This window comes from Diorhabda sublineata, chromosome 6 (genome assembly GCF_026230105.1).
Source record: "Diorhabda sublineata isolate icDioSubl1.1 chromosome 6, icDioSubl1.1, whole genome shotgun sequence".
NCBI lineage: Eukaryota > Metazoa > Arthropoda > Insecta > Coleoptera > Chrysomelidae > Diorhabda > Diorhabda sublineata.
The window spans coordinates 27,158,176-27,177,921 of record NC_079479.1 but is presented as its reverse complement, the minus strand read 5'-3'; the positions used below and the strand labels follow the sequence as shown (position 1 = coordinate 27,177,921).

Genomic DNA, 19,746 nt, shown 5'->3' with positions numbered 1-19,746 from the left:
AAGATTAGTCAATAACTTTTTCTTGATCCAAGGTACATTTGGTGGCTCATTTCACCTGATATTACGATTGTTTTATTACTGGTTCTAAATCGTTGAATATAATATTGTTGATCCAATGATTATGACAAACGGTTGTTAAATATAACTTTAAGTTGATGAGTTTATATTTACATGATAAGTGCTGTATACGTACAACATATATAGCCCTAAAGTGCTAATATATTTTATATACTGTGCAACCTACCAGCCACACGCAGGAGAGTGAAGTGTATAGTATCTACAACAGAGAACTACAGAGAAAAGAATTTTTAAGATATGTTTAAACAGGCATCTCAATTTATTTCGCAATAATTTAATTATGCTGTGAAAAAATTATTCTGATTCTTATTCTCAATTCTTAATATAGCAGCATCATTCCACATTCTGAACTTTCTAAAAGGAGATCAGTTGTAAATACTGGTCTCTCCAGTATCGCAGCATGAAAGGAGTCACATTAGATCCTTTCAGTCAAAGTGTACGAGGTCTGGCTATTCAATAACGAAGCTGTCTGCCTAGAGGGCGACCTAGACGAGTGGGGTAAAAAACGAGTAGTGCGTTGGGTATCTAGATATCTTGTCTATGCACGTTCCAAAACACGTTTCCGTTACTATTATAGTATTTGTGCGGTAGTAACGTCTTTTTTCCTAGTGCCGAAAACCATGTGTGACAAAAGCAGGCGCAACTTATCGATCTCAAATTTCTCTTTAAATTGGAAAAAACTCTGACTGCGTGCTATAAATTGTTGCGAGAGGGCTATGGGAACAATTGTCTATCTTGTGCGCGTGTTTAAGACCTGTCAACCAGACTTTTTGCACCAAGTCAGCTCACTGTCCACAACGCACTCCAGTGCTCGAACAACCTCCGTTCTCACCAGATTTGGAAAAAACGTATGAAGGGGGGCATTCGAATGTAGAATAATTTTTATAATAAAACCTTTTTTCGTAACCAGTCTTGTTATTTAATAGTCAGACCCACCCCAATATCTACATATATACATACATTAAGCACCACTACGTCGTTACGTTCCAAATATCAAGTCCTCTCTAATTAAAAAACTGCAATTCAGTGAAATATAATATAATTACAAGGATCCAAATCCAATATGAGGTCTGAGGTGACAAATTATAAGCCCTTGTTGCAATGGAATATGTCATAATATTTCCCACCCGTGTTGTGAATTATTACTTTATTGGATGCGCTCACGCATAGTTTTTATTAGATGGTTTTGCACTTATTCTATTTGGTGTATTCTTGATTAAAATCCTCCATACGTTATATTCACTTTCAGATAGAATTACGGCATATTTCGCTTATCACGAAATTTAATTTTATCGACTTTCATTGTAGTTCCCGACCTTCGTTCTTATAATGTTCAATCATTTCATTCGTGATATATCATGCTGAAAAGTAATGGTCTAGAGCCGAATATAAAAATTTCACGATTAATTCATATCAATCAATGTCAAAACTTCACCAATGTGGAAGAGAATATATTATTTTTAAAATTTCTGGAAACATTACTCGACCCATGAAAACTGGAATCTTTTGAAAACGAATTCTACTTTTATAATAATATTCATTCATAAATTATGGATGAATTGTTTGGAGTTAGTGGTATCGCTCCAAGTAATCAAATGTTCATGTTCCAACAATATATTGTCTTTAAAAATTGAAATGCCTTTTAATTCACAAATATCGTCAGGAATAGAAATAAAAAATGTCGTGTAATCACTAGGATACTATCAAATATTTTTCAAATTGAAATTCCTATTATGAATATACATCATGTTATCTTGTATTATGTCACATGAGTCCACTAGTATTGAATTATTGAACGTTAATTAACGATATCCCCACTCTTACGAATTTTGCACTAAACTTTTATACTAATCAACTATTTTTATGCAAAAATGTCGATACATATAAAAACCGCAAACCTCAGTAACCTATCAATTACGTTGCCCATGAGAATTAATACTAAACAGTCATTTAATGGGAATAAATAATTGTTAAAGTCAAAAAACCATAGACAAATGAAATAACCCGTTATCTGATCGCATTTATTCACCAGGGTAGACATGATCATATCATATGATCGCGATCCGATTAATTCGATCAGTTTCCGAACAACAATGGACCTATCCGAACCTTCTAATCATAATTTGAATAACTCGATCATAGTTTCCGAAAAACACCATCAACTTGGCTTTTGCAAAAATTCCAACAGTAGTCCTAGCGTGGTTTTATTCATATTCATTCACAATATCATAAGCATAAATGATGAAACTTGAATAGTCCGTTCGCTGGTTTAATCTGATATCAATCAATTATTCTACGCCATCAGTTTGAATGTAATGGAATATTGTCCAACATTGGCTACATAATTGAATGCAGCATATATACAGGGTATGCAGGGACTAATGGGAAAAGGTCAAGAGCGTATTGCATGAGATTAAATAATTTTAAATACGTCGAAAGTTTGAATTTTAATTTCCGTACTGTTCATTTGATCTTTATAAAATTTCTACCATATTAATAAAGTTTGTATATGTTTATTTTTTTGAAGCAAAAGTTTTATAGTATTGTCTCTAAGCCAGGGACGGGTTATTCATAACGTTTATTGATATAAAGTTTTTGCAGGGTTCATATACCCTGTATGAAATTATTGAACATGATCTTCCCACAGTAAATGGAATTGTTTGATCAAATCACCCCTTTGGTTGATAATTGCTATTTTATTAACGACAATTTTCGAAAAAATACAGATGTATTTGACTAAAACTGATATAAAACCAACATCTAACTCACTTCCACGCACTTTCTAAATATATGAAGGTTGTTTCTTCGTATTTAAAAGTGCAAGGCCATCACGTATGATCTATAAACTCGATCAAATTTGTAGTTGCACATTATAAAATAGTTTTGCAAAAAATATATTTCTGTGAAGTCAAAGGACCGTCAATATAGTATCTTTTTTGTTCTCTAGAGAAACAAGTCGTTGATACGACACCGGAAGCAAAAGGAAGTTCTTCCCGAGAGAATACGGGCCACTTTTGTCCCGCATACAAGGGACGAAAAGCGAACTTTTCATCCCGGCGAGAGAAAAAATAAATTTTGTAAAGCCGTCATTGACAATGAAATGTCTCTTAACTCTTAACTTATTAATTTATCAACATCAAAATTGATACTAAGATATTGAAACTCAATTAACTTCATGTCAAGTGATTAATACATTATTGTACTAGATTTTTTTGAAAAAGACTTTTTATTTAACTTGACTGAAGCGCAGAGACTTGAAATTCTAATAATGATTGGTTGTGGATATGAAACATGTAAATGAAAATAAGTATGTACGTTATTTAATAATAAATATCCTAAACGAGAATCAATTCAAATTCCACTGTAAGCAAAGTTGAGGAAAAATTCATAGAAACGGATTACGTCAAACACCTCTGGAAAGGTAGTAGAAAACCAATATCGGGAAACAAACAACTAGATATTATGTTAACCTTTCAAAATAATCCTATACCAAATCACGGCAAATACAAGAGTTTAGATAGAAAAATTTTGAGAGGAATTAAATTTTGTGAAATTATAATGAAAGATAATAACCGAGAGAGCCATTGTTTTTAAAAAAGCTACATTTCTATTCAACGTTCATGTCAATGGTCAAATTTATCGTTATTGGGATACGGAAAAATCTACACAGAAGCAAGAGTACCGATTTGCTTATTGACGCAAGGCTCAAGCGAAGACAGATCAAACATGTTTGATTCTAGACGTTAAATGTCATTCGTAACTGAAGACAATAGATTTTTGACACTCTAAGCTTTAAGAACACATTTATCGGCAAGACAACAAGAGTTGGCTAGAGCTCAAAATGTAAGAGTTACTTCACAAACCAGTAGACGTGAAATCAGCACTGGACTATCGGTTAGACAATCAGCACTAGACTATCGGTTAGACCAGGAAAAAAAGGTATAGAATCACTTAAAGGGACCTGTGAAGATCCTTTACATTTCATCACCAGTACATTTCCTGGCGTGCTATTTGTTGTAGGAAGATGACAAAAGAAGAAAAGGGTGAGGAAGGAAACGAAGTACTATTGTTGGAATTATGATGCTCCGTTGTGCATGTATTCATGTTTTAAAACTCGTTCGGAGATGTGCAGATTTTCTTGAAATTTGAAAATTTATTACAAGCGAAACTTGATGTGCTTAAACTATTCCAAATATGATTAAAGTTGAATGAGATATGGATAATATGGATAATAATATTTTAGCTTAAGGTTGTGAGAAAGTAATTTTCGTTAATTTTATACAGAGTAACAGTTTTTCTTCAGCTTTTTACTTCTTGGACCACTTTTAAATATTTTTCGTGACGATTTGTCTTAATTTTAGGTCTTTTTTCTATGAAAATAACATGTAAAAATAGACGTTTTGACCTCCTTAAAATATTAATCTAAAATCAAGACAAATAACTACGTAAAATTTGTTTCTGCTAGCTGTGTATTAGTGTAGGTACATACAAATGATATTTTCCACGATGTTAATATTGTATTATGAAAAATTATGATATTCAAACGATGTATTGCTAGATATTGATCTAGGAATCTGAATCGGTGAAAATATTGTTAGACACAGTTTCACACAATTCAGGAAAGCTTGTAGAGCATAGGATTCAGTAATGATACAATCTGAAGTTTCCGTGAATGTCTTTAGTTTAGCACAAGAAATTGGATCCAATCTCTATCTCTCAAATATATCAAGACATAATCACAACTTTATTAAAATGATAATACACAACATTGTTTTTTTCTATTGACTGAACTATGAAGAAATACGAAGAGAAAAGTTAGTGAAAAGAGGGCATTTAGCAAAGAGTAGATATTGGGAGCTGATAAAGCCACAATCGGGCCTTACGTCTCAAGGGAGGTTTTAACAAATCGTCCAAACTAAAAGTTCGAGCTGTGGCGGCCTCATAACTGCTGGCGTGTGGACTGGTGAGGCTGAGAATTGATGGCTTTCGAATACCCAGGCGTCCGAAGAGTGATCGTGATGATCCTGAATTCTGATTCGTGGTGTTTGCAGCACTACCTCCAGATGCCGCTGCTAATTGTTCTCTCACTGATGAACTTCGCAATGAAGATACTGAAACACGAACGGAATCTATTAAAAACATCATTCAGTACATTTTAGAAAATTATTCGGGCAACTATTGATCAGGAAAAGTACAAGGTCTGAAATATTTACATGAAAATTGAGCATAAAGTTCATTAATGATACTCATGAATCATTTATAGTTATTTCCACTGTTATCAGTGATATCAAAAAACTGTGATATCAGTAAACTTAAATTACACATATTGAAATATATTTAGTAGATTTTAGTTTTAGATAGTTCATGCACTTCAAAATCTATTCTCATTATCAACGAGGAGTGCTTTTGAGTCTATGTTTATAAAAGAAAGTGTACAAGGGTTGTCTGAAAAATTTCCAGCCTTAACATTAAGATGTCACTATTTGTCAATATATATTGAAAACTTTAATATATTTGCACACGCGTGGGGTTATTTTCACTAAAATTTCAGCCATTTTGTACGCACAGTTTGAAGCGTGAAATTGTTCTCTAGAAATTGGAAAAAAAAATGAGTAACGTGGTTGTTATTAAGTACATATTGAGAGGCAATACGCCCACGCAAATTCTGAACCATCATTTAAGTCCGTAAAATTATGAGCCTCTAAATTCAAATGTTGTGATTAAAGATACTTTCTCACACATCGGTAAAGCTTATGGCTGAAATTCACGAATTATATACTTTCTTTGGTTGGCCACTCACCGTATTCACCAGATTTCACCACCAGTAACTTTTTCCTGTTTCCAAATGTTAAAGTTTCACACGGCAGAGATGTTTGCCTCAGATGAGGCAGTTATCGCATACATAAAAACGTATTTTGAGGAAAAAGACTGCAACTATTATTTGAAATGAGTAAAAAGATAAGAACATCGCTGGACTTCGATGTAGACTGGTCAGTCGTCCACTGTGTCATAACGATTTGGAAACTTAATCAACTAGACACCCTCCCACTTGTTTTCTTTCAAAGCTTATTTTGAATTATATCCCACCTAGAATAAAATTTTCGAGACGCTGAATCATCTCTTCTTCCAAATCGTTTTGTATACCGTGCAATTTCTTTGACCATACATCCTGAGTCCTGGCTCAATAGTATTATTTAGCAATTATTTCGATATTAGCACTTCAACTGTCTTTTTGGCATTTTCTTCCATATTCTCACCTTAGAATTCACGAATCCGGGAGGTTGCTTCCAGACAACCTATTACCACTTTTGTCATTTTTGATGCTATTGGTTCTAAGGCTGCCCGACTATCTGTGTAGATTATTGTGACAAGTGTATAGACTTAAAAGTAGACCATGTTGAGAAATGAAAATTATTAAGTAAAGAATGTCTTTTATTTATTGTTGTATTGGGAACCCACATACGCGTTTGTTATAACTATGAGTAAGCTTTGCAATGCTTTTTTTTCAAAATTTCCCATCAATGATTGTAAATTAGTTAAGAGGGTTGTAGGATTGTATACACAATCTTAATTTTTTTTTTCCAGTTCCCATTTAGTAAAAACTGCGCCACTAACTTGAACGTTCAATTGTTCGAATCGATAATTTGTTAGATTACTAAAATATTAATCCAATAGCTGCAATAACAGTTAAATTAGCCACTACTAATTGTTGTTAATGGACAGAAGTCACAAAAACAACTCGTTATAATTGAATGAAATTTGGGAGAAATCATAGTACCTAGTGACCTAAGTTGTCATTCCGATCATACAAACATCAAATAAATATTGGGAATAAGGCATATTTTTTACCTGCACTTCTATTTCTACTCTCCTCTTCGGCTAACAATTTTTCGATTTTTTCCGGAAAATGTCTCTTTGCGCACCATACCATTCCTATAACTCCCATAACAACAAAAACTGTCATGAGGCCCAACCAGAATGGTTCGTGAAGCATTCTTTCACTTAATGGTTTATAAGGAATGTGCAACATTCTTCTTTCACATCTACAAATTGCTGAATTATTATATGAATGCAATTTAATCAATTAAAGCAAACGTTTTGTTTCAAGGATGATTTTGTTTTATTTTTACCTTGTTTGATTGCTTGGTCATTTGTGGCTTCTCTATGTTTATATCAAAAATAGGAACTTTGTACAAATAATGTAGAAACAATTTCAAAATGTAAGAAATATTAAAACTTTAGATGCAAACTAACAAAATCATTCAAGTTTATTACTACGTTTAAATTTCAACAGCAAATATCTCACCTCCTCCCTTCCCACCAAGCATGACACTGACACTGGAAGCTGTCTCCTTTTTCTATACAGATACCTCGACTCTCACAAGGATTTCCTTCGCAAGGTCGACGTTTCTGCTCACATATGATTCCCACATAACCCTGTTTACAGTGACATTTATAGCTAGTTCCTGCCAATTCACAAGTGCCGAAAGCACAAGGATCCAGCTCGCATTTCGTTAAGGCACAAAATAAACCTGGGGAAGAATAAAACATATACATATATCACAAATACTTGTTGGTATGTTTAGAATTTACATTTATTCTGTGACCAATTCAATTGACAAGAAGTTACGTAAGATTTTGAATGCTATATATTTTATAAATCTAAAGATTTATATATCAAAGCCTGTAAATTTGTGATTAATTCAATCGGTCAAATACTATTTTTCTGTCAAATAAGATAATAATGAATATAGTGTAGAAAATTCTCATATATTGAACAAGATTTATGATATTGGTATTAGTTTCTTGTGTATGGCATATCAAGATAATCTGTACACTGAACTATCAGACGTAATTTACACCATCCACCATGCCCACAAAGTGTAAGAGTTGTTATCACAATAATTTGTTCAGCGAGTGAATTTCTGTCGATTCTTTTTACGTCAAGATATTCCCTTTCTAAAGGAACTTGTCTTTACTGCGTTAGTATGCATGAGTATAATGATTTTTCACATGAAAACCCTCATGTAATTAATACTCGACATTTCCAATGCGAGTTTAAGATCATTGGTCGATCATTATTTAAGTGGACCAATAATTTTACCAAATCGACTTACTGGCGAAACTAATTTAGAGTTACTCTAAAGCACTCTTCCGAATTTGTTTCATGATTTGCCGTTACGAATGTGGTTGGAATATGTGTGATGGAGCACCTCCTCATTTTATTGTCAATTTAAGAAACTCTTTAAAACGCCAATATTCAAATAAGAGGAAATAATTGTCCTCAAGAATGGTTTCATGATTAAAAAGGATTCTCTTTTGAAAGTGAATACATATATTTATAAGGCTATACTTTTTATTTAGAATTGTAGCCGCTCAGATTGAGATCTTTTGACCCTGTATTTTTATAGGTGGTCAGCTCACATTTTATGACTACTTAATTATAGCTTATTACATGTTTTTTAAACATCGACTATTGTTCTCTATTTCTTTCTGTCCTACATCTGTTTGTTCCAGTCACGTACTCCTAGATTTTGCATATCTTGTACAATCTGATATTCCCATCTATTTTTTGATCTATATGGCAATCTTTTCTCGTTCAATTCTGTAATTTTTCTTATATCCTCCCGTTTTTCCATTCTTTTGATGTATAGAGAAATGCTTCATTGTAAAAAAATTGGAAAAATTGAAAAACAAAAATAAAAATAACTGAATAAAGATAAAACAAATAGAATAAAATTTCAATATACAGAAGAAAACTACAATGACAAAATTATAGGTAATAGTAATAAGTAATGATTAGTATATACTTAAGTCCATAGCAAAATTAGACCAGTATGCAGCATGCTCGGGATTAAATATTATTATTAGAAAAGAAGTCGTTCACAGAGTGGAACACACTTTCCAGTAAATATGCCCTCAAATTATTGCGGAATGCGGGAAAATCGATTTGATTTCAATTGGCAAGTGATTGTGCATTATTTTTGCATTGTAAAATATTGATCCCTTAATTAATTCTGACGTGGAATAGGTAGATGAAAGTTGGGCTCAGCGTTCCTAAGTGGATAACCGTGCAACGTCCTTTCTGAAACCGGAGAAGTTTGTTACGAATTAGGCAAACGGTGAAAAAGGAAGGAAGAGTGAGAAGTTTTAATCTTTTAAAGAAGTCTCTGCAGTCCCTATTTTATAGATTGAAAATTCGCTCAAATTGAGTAGTACCACACCCAATAAGGGCATAATGGAATATTAAAGAGATGGATGAGCTCAGTTCTTTGGAAACTGATGTCTGAATTGTGTCCGTACTATTGTATTCTTTTTGTTTTATTTTTATTTGCTACATCCTCATTTTATAATAATATAATATATATTATATAAACTTAATCGTTCTTTGTCCATATTTGTTAGTTCCCTAGTTTCAGCGACGTATGTAACTACTGATTTTATCGCAGTCTTGTAGTAGACTCCTCATTTGGTTGCTTGCCTTATTCTCTTCATCTATATTATAATTTTTTACTTATTATACATCCTATATTACGCATGTATTTTTTGTCTTGTCTTATTTTTTGTGTCAATTTTGTTGATTATCATTATTCTCAAGTATTTAAAGGTGTCGATACTGTTTGATAGACACAGTAAAAGGCGCCAAATACTTTAATTATAACATAAAGTCAATGTAGAAAAAAGTAATTTGAGTCAATTGAATGTCGGTAGGTATTTTATTGATAATGTAAGACAAACAAGCATATCTGCTGCCATTTCAAATGGTATCATAATATTAGGTTTTAAAATATCAAAATACGGAAATTGAAATCAATCTAAAATAAAAAGTTTATATTCAGAGTCAGTTCAATAAAGATATTTCAAATACTAAATATTTAAATAAAACAATAATAAAGGATCTCCCGCATAAAACCCACACAGAGTAGAGGTATGTGGGGGAAATTAAAATATGGCGATTAGTAGCAATTTACCTCTATATCAAGTTGCATCCCTGATGAGTTATAGGACCTCAAAGCAGGGAACGCGATATGGGTACAATAAATTATCTTTCAGAATATTCCAAATAGTACTTCATCAGCAATTTTATTTCTGATACTCGTGTCTGAATGTTGATCAATAATTTGTGTTTTACAATTTTGCAGTGCTCACACTCATATTCTTTGATTTAGCATTACTTTTAGTAGTGTCACCAGGAAATTTCACTTTCAGTCAGAGCTCATGTTTATAAGAACTTTTCGTCTTGACATGATTGACATGATTTTTAGAATGGAAAATTCTACTATTTATATCTCTTTCCGCGTATTATCAGAATAATAGTTGAGGTATTATCAACTGATATTTTTACCAATACTTTGAGTTAAAATAAGAAAATTTGATATACTTACCTGTGTAATATCCCGTACACTGACAAAATTTTGTGGAATTCTTAGCAATACATTTTCCTCCATTCTCACAAGGATTTGGATTACATGATTCCACCTCTCTATCTTTGTAATTAATTAATTTAGTCTTGTAGTTAGCATCGAATTGCACTTTCAGAGTTCCGTTTAGAGGAATTCCGTGGGGTCCATGTACTTGTCTCAAATGAATGGTATTTAGATATGATGAAATATATATTGGGGAAGTAGGTATCGGAGATCCATCTATTTGAGGATCGTAACACAATCTCCAAGTTGTCCCATTTATATCAGAATAATTATCGAAAATTTCTAAGAAGCTTGTTCGATCAATGCAATCTGCATCGACAAGTTTCACGTTATAGAGTTCCAATAAAATAATACTACCCAAAGGAGCTATGAAATGTTGCGTGAAGTCGGTGTTTGATGGGGGTCTATCGGGGTAATTAAGATGAAACACTAATCCAGATGTATAATTTCCCAATGTAATAGTTTTCTCTTCTTTAACTACGCTAATTATTCTATAAGAAGCTCGAAAGCCAGATCCGAGAGGATGGTGACCAGTGTGTAGTTTAATTTTCATTTTTTCTTTTTTTGATACAAAGCTACCTTCTGTTAATAGAGTACTCGTTTCAAATAGACGATGTACGGATAAACGTTGACCCAACATGATTTCCACATTGAAGTCTTCCGACTGGCTGACAATTTCCAGCACTCCTCCTTCTCCAGTAAAAAATTCTAGCCAAATTCTCTTACCGGTTGGAGCCAAAATGGTTATTGTGCAATCTAAGTGTGCTAGAAGAAAATCTGGATAATTTGGAGTTGTTAACGTTCCTTCTGTGGCAGTTAAAGTTTGCAATGGGCAAGCTGATACATCTACCGTATACCAAATTAAAGAAAATCCCCTGTCAGAGATGGAATAATCAGTATGAAATTTAATATCTACTTCGTTTGTCTCTGAAACAAAATTAAATCGATCCATATCTCTCTCGTGATTTCCACAAAGTCGAAAAATATCATTTGAAGAATTTTGATTATGTTTATAAACAGATTTCAGTTCGATGTAATCATATAAACATTCCAATTGGCTTTCTATATGAATATGAATGAATTTTATAACTATCCGTGTTTTGTCGGGTCCCGATATCCTGATAAACAAATCTAAATTATGGTAGTAGTTATTGGGGTAGTTTGGAGATGTAATTGATCCCTCCGTTCCGTTAATTGTCTGGTTGTAATTTGTTGCTGCGTTCATAACTTGATGCTGTTTTTTACATATATAGCCACCTATTAAACAGAAACGAATGTTGAAATATTTATATATTATACTATCGGTCAAAAGTTTCTGTTCACCCTATAATCCATTGAATTTCTGAATATTACACTTAACAAATTTCATATTATCAAGCGCAGATCCAATCGGTGTCTTAGAAACCTAAAATTATAGCGAATACCGGAAAATACCGGTATTCATGATTGTAGTTTAGCTCCAGTTAGCACTGTGAGACGCAAAAACGTGCTACGATTTATATTTTCTCGCAAATTCAGACTGGTAAGTTTTAAAATGGCCAAGAAACTATCGTGACTATCGTACAATTATAACAAGTCTATGCAACGTAAAAAAATATGCACTCCCCACGAGCTTTTCAGATAGAAAACGTTCAGGGTGCCATCGAAAAACCACAACCACTGAGGATAAAAGTATTGTATTGATCAGTAAACGTGATCAGGCCTAGAGATACTAGCCCAGGTCAATGAATCTAGGGATCTGCCTTTGAGAACTTCTACAGGGTAGTAGTAAAGTCTTTTAAGACGTCAAAATAAAATTAAGAGGTTGCAGCGGGCTGAAGAACATTAAATGTGGATACATGAAGAGTGGGAGAAAGTTTTATGAATTGGTGAGTAAAATTTTTGAGTTTTGTGGTTCTGAGGATTAAAAAATCGTGCGCAGGTGAAAGAAAGAACTGGCGGAGGCTCGGTGATGATTTGGGAATGTTTTGAAGGAAGAACGACTAGAGACCCGGTAAAAATTATAGGGATACGTTCTGGTCAGCACCTGATCGGCATTGATCTCAAGCATTTCTCAAAGCTATACAAAGAGTATTTGGAAGAATTGGAAAGGACGGATATTGCTCGACATCAAACCGATTGACACGTTTTGGGATAAATTGGACAGGAAGTCAGAAAGCAGAGCCCCACTTCCACTTTACATCTGAAATAACCAAATAGGATGATTATATGTCTAAATTGTTATAGAGAATGCGAAAATTTCGCACAGAAATAATAAAAGCAAAAGAATATAGAATATAAAAATTTTAGAATATAAAAATCAAAATCAATCGTAATGATTTTATTTGTCATGTATCATGCAAGCTTTAGGGCGGGCAAAAACTTTTGACCTGTAGTGAATTGTACAGCGTGTCGTATTTAAAATGGATAAACCTTAGAAACGATAATAGATGTGAAGAATATTATTTTAACCTTATATACCAATATTGATGACAAATTTCACATTCACTATTCTACCACTATTACCTACTATTATTTATCCGAGAAACATATTTGACGAATTTTTGTCAAAATTTAAGTTGACCTTTGTTATTTGTCAAAACGATTGATATTGAATTCTAATTACAAAAATTTCACATTCAGATTCAGTATATAGGCAAAAAATTGGTTTCAAACATCACTAAAGTGATGTTAAACAACGGATATGTTCTGAACAAATTGGCACTTCAAAGATCTAAAAGAAATCTTCAAGCCTCAACTTGTCAATTATCTCTTAAATAGGTTACTAGTACAAGTATGACATTTTTTCAAATAGAAAGTTGTAGATGTTTCATTCCAAACCTTTTACGATTTAACAAAATGTATAATTCAAGATAAAATCAGTACATCTTGCCAAATCCTCGATTTGGAATGTATCCAATTCAAATCCCTCATAGAGTAAAAATATGCTTTCTCTTAGAAATCTTTGATATATTATTCATGGATTAATAGGTATGCACTTTTACTGAATACAAAAGAGTTGGGGATGAGGCTCAAAATGAAAAAAAAAGGGATGAATAATGTCTATATCATGACATCAGCCTTATTTCCCAACTAACTTTTACCCGCTACTTCGTCCGCGCTGAATTTAGAATTAGGTCCAGAGACATGCATAATTAATAAAAAAGCAATTGTTAGCAATATGTCATGACGATCGCGTTACGTAGAATAATAGCTACTCAGCTTAGGTTATTAACGAGTCTATAAAGATTTTAAATCGTTTCATACTTAAATTATTAAGGAATATAAATATTTAATATTACACTACCGGTTACAAGCTTTAGTCTACTCCATAATCCATGCAGTAAATTTCAAAATATTATACCTTAACAAATTTCTCTTTCTAATACGAGTATTGTCTTACAATCTTACAAAGAAAAAATAATAGTGTAATTTATTCGAAGTTTATAATTGTAGTTTAGTCCTAGTTAGCCCTGTAAGACGCAAGGACCTGCTGCGGTTTATACTTTACGGTCCAAGACATTTTTTTGTGAAGTAAGTATACGAATTATTTTTGTTCTTGCAAAATCAGTTCTAGTGGGTAAAACGTGAAAAAATATGCACCCACCAGGAGCTTTGGCGATGGAAAACGTTCAGGTGGGCCTCGGAAAACCACAACCCCTGAAGATAAACGTATTGTATCGATCACTAAACGTGATCGGCGACTCACAGGCCTAGAGATAGCAGCTCAGACTAATGGATGGGATTTGTCTTTAAGTACTTCTACAATGAAAAGGAAATTAAGAGAAGTTGGCCTTTTTGGAAGGGCGTCAGTAAAGAAACCTCTTGTAAGACGACAAAATAAAATTAAGAGGTTGCAGTGGACGCATGAAAAAATTTTATGTACTTATCATAACTAAATCGAAATTTAAAATGATGTAAACCTTACAACAGACAAAAACAAGGTTTAACAAACCTAAAGCTTCGCATCGATGTACTTTCCAGTAAAGCCCGCTTTGTAACGTCGGGCCGGGTAAAGGCGTCCACTGTATGCTTAGACAAGTCATTTCCTCCACGTGTCTAAGTAAGTCGTTATCGGTAGGCGCCAAACCGGGAAGCCACGACGTGTAAGTCATAGGAGAATCATCAATCCATTCAAAATCAGACGATGAGGTAGAAGTAGCACCTAACCTAATAAACAGACATTTTTATATGAATAGGTTATAAGTATACAGAATAAAAAAGAGATAATTCTAAAAATTGGATATTTTTCTGTTATTATGTCTCGACGGCGAAGATCAATAATCAATTTTGCTCAAACCTAACCCAAACTACATCTAAATTGTGTGCTAAAGTCTTAATCATTAGTATATCTTGGTGTCTAATAATCTCAGCATTACTGCCGCTAACGCGTTAGGCAGAGAAAAATCTAATTAGTTTTTCATTAAAATTAAATTAATAACATCATGAAAATACAGCATAGGGGCGAATAAATTATAAATTGTAAGCAGATTGCCTCTTAATAAGTACTTATATTGTACCAAACACTCATTCGATCATAAATAGACAAATCACTCCTAAGAGAAACACTTCTCACAACTCTCCTGTATGCTTGATAATGAATTATTCACAAAAATAACGTTATGCTCGATATAAAAGAAAAGAATGCTCTTGAGTCTTATTTACGTAGTTAAATGGTGATCAATCTCTCTCAAGCCTAGCTTTCAAACTAGTTACTCCACAAATTCTCTAAGATCCCTATAAACAAACACAAAACCGCCGACTTGCCGATCTACACAATCTGATTTCCCAATTTTTCCTGTTTAATACACTCAGATCCTAACATGAACATTAAGAAAGCATCAAATTTATCATTCAGCTTACTTAGATCGATAAACACAACCCCAGAGATTTGCTAATTAAAGGATTACTCAGTGATATATTATATAGAAACAGACATTTTGCAAATTTTGGGTACAGGTGCCACCAATCTCTAAATATTTGTTCGGGACTTCTCGAGTTAATCGCATTGCTGCTTCATCAGTTGAATCTGGATATTTAAGATTTAAAGATTTACCAAAAAAATATTATAACTAACAAAACCACTAGTTCAAAAAAAACATAATAACAGAAAAGATAAAACTCTATAAACTAGAAGTGCAATACCAAACTAAATATCAAATTATCATCCGAATAAAAAAGAGTCGATAGAAGGAGTAGAAAGAAAATAGAAGAGATTTGGAAATTGTGTTCTTGGGGCTGCCAAAGAGACATGTGGGGTATGAAAAATACCTAAAAAAATGTAATAGTTAATAAAGCAGCACGTATCATTTACACAAAGTTGTAGCCTAGTCTATTTTGTCTGTTAACGAAATTTTGGGTCCATATTAATGATATAATCAAATTTTTGTATATTTAACTCACCAATATATTGCACTTGTACGATATTCAGGGGTTTTACGTATACTAGAAATGATAAAACGTTCCTCTTCAGAACTTAACACCGATGCTAAATTCGCCTTCATTCCTTGACATATTTGTTGCGACGTATTCCAAGTTACTTCGGGATAACTGACAATGAGGTAGCAGGAATTGTTGAACATAGAGAAACGATCATCTGCACACTGAAAAGCTAATAAAACGAAGTGTCACTAATTTTTATTTAATACTATTAATTTAGTTCATTCACGTAATCCCGTTTTAGCTCCATACACTTTGCTACAGATCTTCAATGAGTTCGATACCCTTTTTATAATAAGAATGACCTTGCCTACGGATGGAACGATCTTTGCCTTCTTTGAAGCCGGTTATCCCTTTTCAGTCCATTGTTTAGATTGTTCTTCTGTTTCAGGTGCGAAGTGATGGACCAACGTTTCATCCATGATTATGAAACGGCGCAAAAATTTGGCTTCATTTGTGTGAAACATTGCCCACCTTGCGCACAGCTTTTTCAAGTCCAAATTTTCAGTTAATATGCCATGTACCAAACTTTTGAAATGCCTACTATGTCTACTAGTTCGCGCACTTTCCAGTACCGCTTTGTGGATTTTTTTCAACATTTCTGGAGTCGACCACTGCGAAGCTGGTCTTCGCAGATCCGACGGCCTTGTTTAAACTCTGCAACCCAATATTTTACTGTTGATAATGAAGGAGCAGTCTCACCTAGAGTATAATTAGGATCAGCTTTTATATTGGTTGGGTTAATGCCTTATAATGGACTCCTCAACAAAAAACTCAAGTTGACGAAACATAGCTGACGAGTAGCATGCGTCTCAAAACTTTTATAGACAGCTTTTAGAGAGCAACATTTTTCGAACTAAGAGGTCACTTAAATACCAAGTCACTGAGTCAGTGACACCTTTCAAATAAGATGAATCAGAACCATCAATTCCTCACGATAGTCCCCAGTCCAAAAAAGCTCTCGCTCGTTCACTAAATTAACCATCATGTCTGCTACTTCAAAGGAAATTTTAATTACTATAATTATATTTTCCATAGTAATTCTCGTAATTTGAATAAATTATATTTCTTCTGATGTTTGCTGTTTGATAGAATATTTAATCTCACATGATATATGTTCTCAGTTAATCGGAATAGTATCCAAATAAATTGGACTCGTGTATCAAAATATTTTCTATGACACGTTATGTTTTCACAACGTGCAACGGTTTTTTTTTATATTTCACATAAACTGAAAACAAGTTTTTATAGTTGAAAAAAAATCATTTCATCCACAAATAGTCGGTAATTTTCATACACTATTGCAAAAACCCTAGAGGATTTGTGAAAAAAAACACCAATATTTTTATGTGGCATTACCTTGGCGTGGAAATGGAGCAGTGGTTCACTATTTTAGAGAGAGTTCGACACCACGCTCAAATATCAGGCGTATAAGTTTCCGATTTCGACTTGAAGATGTCAGCACTCATCAATATAAGCTGAGAAATGCTTAACCCATATCTAAATATTTTCACTAAAATTTCAGCCATATTGACGCTTAGTTTCTGTGTGACAATCTTATAAGTATACTGTTATGAAGATTTTTCTAAAAATGGAATGAAAATGACAGACTCCAACAGTCATTTACAAAGGCCTTCTTCAATAAAAACAGTTTTTAGGGAGATTTCGTTCCTATCTAAACTCATATGGTGCTCCTGTGATGTGTTTAAACTATTTCCGCCATCATTCAGTCTGCTACTTTCTGTAAACAACCTCTTTTTGTGTCTGCTGGACCTGAGTGTTTCATCTTCTTGCGCGAATTTTTTGTTTATATGTGAGATTCATTGTATTCATCAAAGTAATGGCGCCCAATTCACGTGATACAGTAGACTCAGTTCAAGAATGTTCAGAATAAAGTGAAGAGGATAGTTCAAGAAACCTATTTAGTGATGACATTGATGCCGACCCCGATTTCGTTATTGTAGACTAGGGGTCTCCAAACTATGAAGCCTTCGGGCCAGGATAATTTTTTTCGGTACATCCCAAGGACCAAAATAATAGTCGGTGAAAAATCACAATTCCATAAATCTCATTAGTGTTTTTCTGTTTTTCTTTCATTAATTGGGTTTAATTTCATATTTGTTGTTTGTTAGTTATAAATATGCTTAAGCTTAGATATTTTAGTTGAATTTTCTACATCATCAAAGTTTTAACTTGCAATTAAATAAAGTAATTATCACTCTGTGTTTTCATTCTATTCCATTCAACTTATCACAGTACATACATAGTACATAGTAACACATTAGTCTTAAGCTGTCGCGGGCCAGATTGATGGACCTGGTGGGCCGGATCTGGCCCGCGAGCCGTAGTTTGGAGACCCCTGTTATAAATAATAAATTTGATGACGAATTTGTTGATAAATTGAATGCTAGTGTATAAAAATTATGTGGGCCAACGAAATAGGCATTTGAATCAAGAAAGGAACAAAAAGACACCAGAACGTCGTGGTATGGTTGAAGAAAGGAAGCTTGAGATACATTTTCCTGATCCTAAGAGAGTTGCTAGAGATGTTTGGCTACCTGAAGATGCTTTCAAGCTTCTTATTGATGATGTTATGATAGAAAAATAACCCTAATGACCAAGGAAGAGAAAGATAGGCAAGTATATAACGTTATAAAACAGTCGTATTATAGAAATATATGTAAAAAGGAAATTATTACTTATATAGGGCTTTTATATTTGGCTGGTGTGCATAAAGATTTAAACAGAAAATTGGAAGAGCTTTGATCACTGGTTATGGAATTTTCTATTTACAGAGCTACTATGTCTTTTCCACAGTTTCGAGTTTTGAGTAATTTAGAGCGCTTTGAAGATGAAACCACTAGCCAAGATAGAGTAGAAGTTGATCGTTCGCCTGCGCCTGAGGAGGTTTAACAAAAAACTTGGCCTAGTCTAGTTTTTTCGCAATCGAAAACTTTGTCTTTGAACTAAAAACTCTATGATAGACGATCAACGTTATTATCGTCGTTTATTTTTTTAGGTTGATTCCTATATAAATGACAGTGTTAACGCAAACCTTTTTAACTGGGTTAATCTGTCAAAAAACCTATATTATAGCCCACTATGATACGTGGAAGCACTGTGCTCACGCTTGAATAAATGTAATGTAATTTTACATGTTTTTTTACTAGGAAATAAAATAGTCCTCGAAAGCCTGGTATTGCCAACGTCCACGTGTGGCCTAGCGCCAACGCTGATGTCTTTCATATCCAATTTAATTATAATTATTTTGTCCTTAAGAATGAATATTTTTAAGATGAATAATTTGAGATAATTTACAATTTAGAGCATGATGAAAAGATATTTTACCATTCTCCATTGAAATACGGATTTTGAATCCTCCGAAATGATGTGAATAATCGGAACTAAACCTCAATTTGAGACTGGAGGATTTGCTTACGTATCTTAACAATTTTAGTTTGGAGCTCCAATCACCACACAGACGATTGCTTGAAGTCGAACTATTATCTGGAGATGATGTGTCATTTTCAGCTTCAAGTATTTGAAGAAAATCGTAGCTACATCTGAAATATAGGGTCAATCATTAGAGAGCTGATAACAAAAATTAATCATTGATGAGAATGTACTTTTCACAAATTAATTATTAAAATAATTATAGTAGCAACTAATAGTTTTCAATACTGTACCACCTTTTAGTATATATGAAAGTATATGGATCAATTTCTTCAACTTTTTACATCACATAATATTTGATGTTTTTCTTGATTAATCGTTTTGATTTTAGTTCTCTTTTGTTTGAGTCTTAGTTTCAGAAACGTGCTAA

At 33.3% G+C, this 19,746-nt stretch overlaps 1 protein-coding gene across 1 annotated transcript in view; it reads right to left on the bottom strand.

Annotated features, from left to right (window-relative positions):
- Positions 1–19,746, bottom strand: part of LOC130445275 (uncharacterized) — a 136,750-nt gene that overhangs the window by 17,594 nt on the left and 99,410 nt on the right. The window contains exons 11-17 of the mRNA XM_056780837.1: positions 19,272–19,486; positions 15,888–16,095; positions 14,440–14,654; positions 10,464–11,762; positions 7,385–7,610; positions 6,928–7,121; positions 4,962–5,189 (exon numbers count right to left, since the gene is read on the bottom strand). Of these exons, the coding sequence (XP_056636815.1) occupies positions 4,962–5,189; positions 6,928–7,121; positions 7,385–7,610; positions 10,464–11,762; positions 14,440–14,654; positions 15,888–16,095; positions 19,272–19,486 (2,585 nt within the window). The remainder of the gene's footprint in view (positions 1–4,961; positions 5,190–6,927; positions 7,122–7,384; positions 7,611–10,463; positions 11,763–14,439; positions 14,655–15,887; positions 16,096–19,271; positions 19,487–19,746) is intronic.